The 10,004-nt window shown below is 34.8% G+C and overlaps 1 protein-coding gene across 2 annotated transcripts; it reads right to left on the bottom strand.

Moving 5' to 3' along the window:
- Positions 1–435: 435 nt before the first annotated feature.
- On the bottom strand, positions 436–7,444 carry LOC133733486 (transcription factor TGA9). Of its 2 annotated transcripts, XM_062161119.1 has the most exons (13): positions 6,732–7,441; positions 6,434–6,607; positions 6,132–6,214; positions 5,697–5,773; positions 5,281–5,589; positions 4,324–4,371; positions 4,182–4,241; positions 3,955–4,032; positions 3,811–3,859; positions 3,179–3,450; positions 2,584–2,805; positions 870–1,012; positions 436–684 (listed from the first exon to the last, which is right to left on the bottom strand). In XM_062161119.1, the coding sequence occupies exons 2-13, from the start codon at positions 6,556–6,558 to the stop codon at positions 597–599; spliced, it is 1,554 nt and encodes a 517-aa protein (XP_062017103.1). In that variant the 5' UTR covers positions 6,559–6,607; positions 6,732–7,441; the 3' UTR covers positions 436–596. The 2 variants fall into 2 exon arrangements, with proteins under 2 accessions (XP_062017103.1, XP_062017102.1); XM_062161118.1 differs by having other exon boundaries at positions 6,434–7,444.
- Between the last annotated feature and the right edge of the window lie 2,560 nt (positions 7,445–10,004).

Here is a 10,004-nt window from a genome sequence, read left to right as displayed (position 1 = left end):
TATTACTTTTCGATCACATATAGGCATCTTGACCGTTCAAAATTTTTAGGATCTCCATGATCGAGTAGATTGTTTCTGTATATTATCAGCTAAAATTGACATTTGTTAAGGGACTTAACTATATCAAATTAATAGACGAACTGAATCTGTCGAACCTGAAATGTTTATGTTCATTATGGTAAATTAAGATTATGTATATCCAAACAATCATCAATTTGGCTAAAAGTTTACACAATTGACTTGCTCATAAAGAACTAAAAACTGAATGGTCAAGATGCTGATATGTGTTAAAAAAGTGAGTCTCAAGATATTTTTCTTTAAGCAAGTGGCACGGGAATCTTCCTCATATGCACGCACATACTTAAATGGAACTACATTTACAGGATAAACATAGTAATTAATATAAATTTAGATACTAATATAAAAGGCAGAAAATAGAAAGAAGAAGAGAGAAATATGTCCTATATATATCTCTTCTAAATCAAGAGACTTAATTCATTCATTAAATAGAGAGGCAGCTAGCTCTCTCGATCTCTCTAGCTGGCTACTACGTACGTACGTACATTCATCCTTAATTTTGATTAACAACTAATTGATCAGAAAGATGAGAAATGATTTTGAGAAGGCTGAACCATTTGCAAGTCCGTCGTCGTTTGGCAAGAGTTATCATCACTCATCATGCTCCTGCACACATATTTATTAATGTTAATGATCAGAAATGTTCCCGTAACCCTAAATATCTAATTCAAAATAAGTTATAATAATCAAAAACACATATAGCTCAAAATTACCAATGTGATTGGATAAGGGTTCATTAAACCTCTTAAAAAAAAAAAGATATAGCAACTTTCATGCTATGCAAGTCTTACTCTCGTGGTCTTGATGCCCAAAGAGAACTAAGTGCTCTTAATCTTCCATAGTACTCGCCGATTACCAGAAAGCACCGCGCTGCTTGGCGAACTGTCAATATCCGACGCAACTGGTGAAGGGTTTGCTGTCTCAAATTGTCAGCCTAAATACAAATTAAGCCAAGGAAATAATCAGTACTTAATTAGTTATTAAAACAAACAAAATGCAAAAGAATCTAATTATACAAAGACCAAGATCTATTGTATATAAATTAGGAAATTAAACAAGAAGCATAATGTAAAAGTGGCAATGCATGGGGTCCTAGTGAAAGGGCCATGGGCAACAAACCTTTAAACATTTCAAAGGATTTGAAATTGGGGAGAAAAAAAAAAAAAAACTTGTTCCATCAATGGATTTGGACTTATTCCATTCCAATCATAGATTAGAAAACTAATAAATTAGATAAATATCAATACAACTATAAATTTTAAATTAGTAGATAGGTCTAGCTACGGTTTTTATTTCAACAAACATCACACTCAAACCTACCTCTGAAAGAAACATTTGGGATGGAAAGACCACACCAGAAACCCTAGCTAGTTTTCAGCAGATTGATTGACACCTTAGCTAAAAAGAAATACTGATCCAACCCCAAAATTATGGGTGCCTATATGATATTGAAAAAGCAATTGCGCGCGTACGTGTCAAGCATGTAGAGGATATGATCAATCTAAGTTGGCTGCATGATATAGCATCTGTCTCACAGTTTTGACAAAGAGCATGACAGTGACAATCCAATCGACCATCAATAGGAATATTCATGATCATCAAGACCCTAATGGTTAGATATTTACGTCTTCAACGGTGGGATGAGCTTGAACAGAAATGATGGATATTGATGTTCATACCTAGTTTACTATACTATAGCTTTTATAGATGCTGCCATTTGTATTTGTTTATATAGTAGTAGAGCCTCAAGTACTAAAAGTCAATTAAAATGTTGAATCAAGGGTGATGTAAGAAAATGAAAGCCCCTTTTGGATTCTTACCCTTCTTCTTATTTCAGGTGTAGGTTAGAGAATATGGCGGCGCAAGACAAGACATAAGGAATATATAGGATCAAATAATAGACTACAAAGAATCAGATCAACCACCATGTCACGTAGTTACCTACCCAAAATTTATCTTCAAATTTTTGAACATGTCTTACAAGAAAAACAAACTATGAACAAGGATGACTGATATCTGTTGATATATGAACACTCAACAGAGAAAGCCGACTGGACTATTTGCATATTCGTCAAGCAAGATCATTGATAAATTTGAAAAGTGGATTAGTCTATGTAAGACTAATGTAATTAGCTTGACCATCAATATGTGTTAGTCAAATTTTGTCTGCAATATGAATTAGGACAACTTTTAACGCTTTAGAAAAACCACCTGAATTTGACATATTTGATCATGACCTGCTGTTATTGTCAAGCTTGAATTTTACTAGCTCTTCACAATTTTATTTCAAAAAAGCACTAGGAAAATTGGCTAGTAATCTCCTTCTAGGGTTCTATAAAAAGAGAAAGAAAAAAAAAAGAATTATATATTCTGCATGTTTGTAATGTAATACATGTATGAATTTGGATGATGCATGCAAAATGGCTTTTGGTAAAATTGTCGTGGTGATAATGTGGTGATAATAACAAACTAATACTTTACTATGATGCACTTGTTTAAATTTACCTGGCGAACGAAGCCTTCAAGATTAGTGAGCTTGCCCAGAGCCACGGCCATCTGTTGCATGCCGTCTATGACGGTTCCACCGGCGATGGTGTCGATGAGAGACTGATGAAGCTGGTCTAAGCCTTGGGTGAGAGCCTCTTCAGCCTGTTGTGATGAATGTTGGAGGCTGCATATCCCCATCACTTGCTGTTCAGTTATTGGGTCTAACTGTTGTGTCAACATCTGATAATATATGAAACAAAAAAGAAAAAAGAAGAAAGCATAATTAAAAGTCGCTCTTTATGAATTAATAATAAATCATCTTTTTACGCTATGTATATACAATAAGTTTTTAATGCCAGATGAATTACATTTTCGGACCACGATAAAGTTTTACAGGACCGCTATTTAAATAGCGGTGGAAACACACCACATCTCTAATGTGGTCCGCCTATAGTTATACATTTCTACTGAAAAAAATAATAATAAATAAAATTTGTATAACCCTAAAGTAGTACAATTTATTAGGATAAAATATCATTGGAATGGTTTCAAAACAATTAAACCTATCTATATATATATAAACTCAAAAACCTAGATGGCTAGATATATATACCTTGATGAGGTCAGAGGGTCTAAAGCCACCCATCCAAAGGAAGCAACGTTCAGCTTGAGAAGCCCACATCCCGGTTATGAGATGGAACACATCAGATTTCGCAGCCACTCCTTTCAGCTGGAAAATCTCATCATAATGAGAAATGTATCCATCTACAACGACTCGGAGATCGTTGTCCGACAAATGTGCTTGTAGTCCGGTTCGCAGCTCCGACATGTGACGGTGGTCGTCTTCTAGCCACCTTGCATATTCCATATCAAATATTGCAGCAGCTGCAAATCACAAAAAAAAATTATTAAGTAATAATAGAAAATGACCTCATGCACTGGACCAATTTATTGCAGGTGCAAGAAATAAATTACATAATTTCAGAGTACGGTTTGTATTTATTTGGTGAAAAAGATAAGAGTACATTAACTTGCTGCAAGAGTACGGGAGATGAGTAATGCATTGCGCAGATAAAAAGTTAAAACCCAGTATGGCTTTTATGTTTGGAAAAGGCCAAACATGCATAGTCAAATATGTATGTAAGACAATATGTACGAAAATATAAGTATTCAAAATTTGGGAAAAAAATAATTTGGTCAAATATAGGGTTGTCTGCCATAAATTTATTGAAGAATTAAAATTACCTGAGCTGATATTGCCAAAACCACCTCCACAGCCACCCATCAACAATCCCTAGTAAAAAAATATATATATATTCAAAATCATTGACATAGTAATATTTGAAAGAAAAAAAAAAAGAACTACCAATGTAATTAGATGATAATTACCTGAGCACGCGCTCTTTGAAGGTCTTGTTCAAGCTGTGTGAGCTTGATCCTACTTGATTCTAGCTGTTGCACATAAGCCTGTGTATTGATATTGACAAGGAGAGAGAATGAAACATTAAACGTTAGTGGGCATACTCAGAAGACAAAAGGAAATCAAAAAGCAAAAAAATAGTGTAAGCTAAAGGTGCTTGAAAATGAAATATTTTAAGTCTGGAAAGTGACATTACCTTTTTCCTCAGGCGGCTTTTTCTCGCAGCTTCTCGATTTTGTGCTAAGCGCCTCAATGTCTGAACAAATATGTAACTTACTTAGTTTAAACATTGATGAATGAGATTAAAAAAAAATTAAAAAAAAAAGTGAAAAATTAACCTTAGCATCAAGCTGTTTGTTCTCTGACGAAGAACCAGCTCCCTTCCTCTGGAACATCAAGAACATGAATTAGAAAAACAGAGAGATAACTTTGATAAATTAGTGGGTTACAAACTAAAAAAATATAATGTAAACAAAGGTTGGGTGACATCTATGTTGGGTGGCTGCATGCAGGAAACAAGATGATAAGAATTAATTTAGTTTAAGGGATTCAAAAAGTAGGAGGAAAAATATATAATTATTTCTTTTGCTTAGTATGTTAGCAATGATTTGAGTTGGGAAAGAAGAATAAGAAAACTGTTTTATGACTGATGTAATGCTATTATTCCCTACTGTTTATGCTTAGGAATAGACAGACATAGCAGGTATCATAAGGGAGATTCTAAGATTTCTCAGAATTCAAAACGCAATGATTAGTGATGAGAGAGGGCTCACAGAATTTTTGGGAAACATTTCAGATTTGGGTTTTGTAAATTTCCTAAAAATCTGAGTTAAAGTAAGGCTAAAGAACAAGAAGTCTTGGTAGAGTTATAGGGAGGTGAGTAAGGTGAAGTGGGTCATTATTATTATTATAAAAAACCACTGTGAAGATTCTCTGCTCACTTTGGCTTTTCTTTTTGTGTACAAGGACTCATTCTCTCTCTTTGTGTCAGACATTTTTTTATCAGAAAATCATTCAGAAATCAGGTAAACTCTGGCTTTGCTTGATTTTCTGAGCAGTTGGGATCTGTGCCCCTTAATGTCATGAAGATATGCCACAGAGAAGAGAGAGGTGATGAAACAGTAAACATAACCATGAAGATGCCAACTTTCACTTTCCTCCTCATTTTTTTGGGTATGAGAAAAATTAAAATTAGAGAAAAAATTTTAACTGAGAAAGAGTTTTAACTTCTGAAAGTTCAAAAAAGTAGAATTAGAACCTTTTCATGATTTGACCAAAAAAAGAAGAAGAAGAACCTTTTCATGATTTGATTTTGGAGCTGACTGGCCTTTTGATGCTTCAGTTGTTCCTGTTGCTGGTACTGTAGTAGCTCTTGAGGTGTCACTTATTGCCATGTCTTGCTGTAGTTGCTGCTGCTGCTGGAACTGTAGATGATTCTGATCCAAAGCCTGGTGCTGATGATGATGATTGTTTGAAGAAGATGCTATTTTACTTATGGGGGATTCTGGCTCCAACTGAGTCTGATCTCCTTTGCTTGTAAGAGCGGTGGTGTTCACCTGTGATCCTGAGTCTGTGCTCTCCCCTCCTGCTGACTTCGAACTCCCCTGCATTACAAAACAAAATGAATCAGATAAGAACTCATAATCATAATAATTCAGAGGAGAAATCAAAGGACTTTTGAGATATGGTCAAAGATAAGAGGGAGGACTACTCTTGGGGTTTGGTGGAATCTCATTGGCCAAGAAGGGAACATTTCCAGGGTTGCGGCAGGTCTTCCTGTGAACAAAGCTGCAGGGAATCACAAAAGCAGAGATCAAAATCTCTCAGAGCATCATCACCAAAAGGATAAAGATAGCTTCTTTTTTTTTTTTCTCCATATTTTCTTCAAAGCCTGAAAAGGGGGAGAGACCTAATCCTACTTTTGTTCAGTTATGGAGTCGGTAAGTAAAATCATCATCATCATGCTGAAGGAGTAAGGAAGAAGAAGCTTTCCATGTTTGTGTATCTCTACTTTTCAAAATCATTACTACTGTAACCCCTATCTGGCTAGACATATTCAAACTGCTTTTTTCTCAAAGAGTTGGTTTATCAAACGTCACATAAAATCAGAGAAATGATAGCTAGGAGTTAATAGGAGAAAGCATACGTGCTTGAGCTTCATCATTTCTAACTTGACGAGCAATTGCTTCTTCTAGCTCTCCAAAATCAAAAGTAGATCCTTCTTGATTTCTACCAACAAAGAACCAATAGTTTAATAAACCCCATGTCAGAAATGGATGAAACTAATGGAAAATATTCTTAAAAACAGAAATCCTTGAAAAAAATTTGAAGAATGATGACAGAGGAAAACAGAGACAAGGATTTTGAAAATGAAAGAAACTTGAGTGGGAATTAATCTCAAAAATTGAAGTTGTGAAAGAAAGTTTGGAACTTGAAGATGAATCGTACAGGAAACTTGTTGAAGGACCATTAATTCCATGAAGAACAGTGGCATAAGGAACATGGTGATTTGAAGAAGAAGGGCCCGAGTCTGAAAGACCTGTCTCTCCAACGACTCTATGACTCGCCGCCATGCAAGACTTCCTCAGCAGACCATTTTCATCTTTGTACTCCAAGAAGAAGCTGGAATCGGGACATGTAGCAGAAATGAAAGCCATAAATAACAACAACACAAAGCTAGCTGTTAACCCTTTTTTTTTTCAGTTAACTAGAAGAAACAGAGGAATTTCACTTCTTCTCTGTTTACCTCAATTCTCTTTGGCTTTGAGATTCCTAGGCCAAACTCTATATGAAGAAAAGATAGAGCTTGAAAATTGAGAGAGACATGAACCCCAAAGAAAAGCAGCAAAAGATCAAAAGGCTTTGAACTTGAGAGCTTTCTTGTCAAAGTATATAATCTCAGAGGGTCCAGTCCTTCTCTCTCATTTATGTCTTTCTTTCCCTGAGGGGGTCTCTATCTCTTTCTTTCTCTGCTTCTTTTCGAAGAAAGCTAAATGATTATAAGTCTGTTTGGGTCTGTGTCCCTAGTAAATGCTTATCAAATTTTCAAACTCATCCTTCCTATAGTTACAGAAAATCTTGTCCTTGCAGACATGTCTCTCAGGCCTCTCTTGGCTGTAGCGTGTGGGGTTTGAAACAGAAAATCAAAGCTTTTTTTATTTAATTATAAAACCAATAAATTTCCAGAAAATTGAAAAACTAAAAAGGGTGGGGTCTTTCCTTTGGCAGGAACCCACTGGAATCACTGACTCCTACTCCACTCTCTCTCTCTCTCTTCTAACCGCCTGTGCTTTGCCATTGGCTCTTTTCTATTGTGCTCTTCAAGGATGCAAGTACTTGCTGGATAAAAATAAATAGCAATCAATTACAAAGATTTTGTGTAGAAGATGAGACAAGGTTTTCTTTCACATAAAGATGGGAAAAGGGGAAGGGCTGAGGCCTGAGGAGAAGAAAAGGAGAAAGCTGCAATGGGACTTTCTTTGATCCTTCAGAAAAGAGGGGTTGATTTTAATTTTTGACTAGGAGCCTTTGGAAGGAGAGGTAGTTTTTCATTTCTTAATGGTTTATTGCTGCTTATACCATTTCAACTAAAACATTAGAATAATGATAATAACAACAATCCAGAAGCAAATTAAGCCCACTTATGTATATTTAATACAGGTTTCTGAGATGGATTTGTTTGGTATTATCAGCTTTGTTGATGGGTCAACATCCCTTCCCTGTCATTACCTAAAACCATGGCACCTTATGATTCCTTACTATTAATAGAAATATAAATCTATTTTTGTTTTAGGGATTGGCTATAGGTAGAGGGTCATGGAAGATTGATTTCATTTATTAAGTTTGCTTCATGTACAGAGTACTCCTAATTCCAACATTATGTGTTTTTGGTTTGTTTCTCTGTGTACCAACCCTAGTTTATTTGAGAAGAAACCCAATTAGAACCATTTGTAATGAGGGATTCAATAGCAGATCAAGCGAAGGAAAATTAAGAAGCTCAAAACACTTGCTCTCAATCTCTTTGAGGCATCTCACTTCTTTAACATGTTAATAACAAAAATAATAGGGGAAAAAACATATGAAATTAATTGGCACTGCCATGCATGTCTTGTGCCTTAGCAAAATTTTGAGTGGGGAGATTGTTTTGGATACCCCCACCAAAATCTGTCTTTTAAAAATATGAATTCCATCGGTACAAATACACTAATAATGAAAAGTTTAGGAGAAAATATAAAATTTAAAAAGTATCAAATGAAAGAAAAAGAGGAGGATTAAGAATAATGTTCACATTAGCTAGCTAATTTAAGGGTTTTAGATACATATGTCTAGGAGTACCATTATTGAGGACATCATATAAATTATAGACAGAGAAAGAAAGAGAGAGATAGAGTTTGTAATGGACCCTTTGGTTTTAATTAGTTAATTAATCAAGAGATAAATATGCAGATATATTTTTATGTTCTGCCCATCTACTACCTTTGTAGGTAATATATGCTTCCTACCAATTATTCCTTTCTGATATATATATACACCAATGATTGGCTCTTAAAAAAAAAAGGTGGGATTGGTTCAAATTAACAAGTAGTTTTGATCATGGATTAGGTAAACCATGTATTTTAAGTCATGCTTTTGTTCCCAATAAACCTTACAACATGTTCTTCATAGGTTTCTGGGATTTCTTACATTCCTTCACACTCTGGTTCTTTATCTGTTCTTTTTTGCTTGTCTGTAGAAAGGTGATTAGGTTAGCTCAAATATTGTTCAGTATGCCCCCTCCCTAACTTTGAAGCTAGATTTAACTAATCATGTTCTTCATAATTGCTTGTCACCTAAGCAATGACGAGATTAACAAACATATATATAGTAGTTAATTATGCAAAAGACCAACTTGGGTTTTAATTAAACAAATTTAGCAGGGCAATCCATGCCATGAAGCTTAAGATATAGATGATGGGGTTGACCTTCCACTAATGAGAATATATAAGCTAGTCAATGATTAGTAGGAATGAAAATCTTGATTAGTAAAAGTGATCTCAAATCTAAGAAACTGGATCACATGAGCTCCATTTTTTTTCTCTCTCTCTCTCATTCATGTAATTTTGATGCAGATACGGTGCTGGTGTTGGAAGGACTTGGAAGAGTTGAAGTCCAAATGGGCTGTCAGAAAGTGCAGCGGTGGCATCTGCATAAGCCAAAATTGCTCACCAGAAAAGAGAGAGAAAAGAAGCAAAACGGTTTTCTATTTATTGGTGAGGGGGAGCATGTAGCCTTGGACTACAAAATTGTTGCTTCCCGATATGAACATGCATGTTGCTTTGGAGGTGAATGTTGTCCTTTCATACCGGCAATCTCAACTATCAAAAATAAAAAAAGATATACATTTATAGATATAGAAAAGGAAGGAAAAAAAAAAAAAAACAAACAAACAAAGTTTTTTTTTTTTTTTTTTTTTTTTTTTTTTTTTTTTTATAAGAAACAAAATCTTTCTATTCAATATATCAAACTACAGAATTGGAATGACCATGTAAAGGAAAATCATTGTATGATACACGTGGTGGTCCAGGTTGATGTTATTGGCCTATATGATATGTATTTATTCCTGATTGGTTTCATAATTAATTTTTTTTTTTTCACCTCTTGTAAGGTCCCCATCAAATTCAAGTGATATTATTGGTTAACACTACACCAAAAACGTTAACACACAACACTTTTTGCACAACGAAAAAAAAAATGTGTTGTGTGATGAAGAAAAGTGAATCACACAACATGTTTACTAAACTTGCATTGTATAAGGTGGTTAAAATTCTGAAGTTTTTGTTTAGAAGGTCATTGCACAACGGTTACAAGAATAATCTGTTGTGTGAATAATAAAAAAAATAGCGGCAGATTTCCCTCCTAGATCGACCCAAATTTGGCTCCAAATTGGTACTTCATTGTACAACAGAATAGTTATATCTGTTGTATGAGTGTAGTTTGCAAATTGTCATACAACAGTTTTTGTTTTTATGTTGTATGATCA

The sequence above is a fragment of the Rosa rugosa genome, chromosome 2 (assembly GCF_958449725.1).
Source record: "Rosa rugosa chromosome 2, drRosRugo1.1, whole genome shotgun sequence".
NCBI lineage: Eukaryota > Viridiplantae > Streptophyta > Magnoliopsida > Rosales > Rosaceae > Rosa > Rosa rugosa.
The sequence above is the reverse complement of the archived record's forward strand: the minus strand, read 5'-3'. Positions and strand labels throughout refer to the sequence as shown.

What these genes read in the sequence shown, in the direction of transcription:
- LOC133733486 (XM_062161118.1), bottom strand. Translation starts at nt 6,642, where the DNA reads ATGGCTTTCATTTCTGCTACATGTCCCGATTCCAGCTTCTTCTTGGAG. An exon ending in GGTCCTTCAACAAGTTTCCT is followed by an intron (nt 6,215 to 6,433) that starts GTACGATTCATC and finishes CTTTGTTGGTAG; the next exon opens with AAATCAAGAAGGATCTACTT. An exon ending in GACCCTCTGACCTCATCAAG is followed by an intron (nt 2,806 to 3,178) that starts GTATATATATCT and finishes ATATATTATCAG; the next exon opens with ATGTTGACACAACAGTTAGA.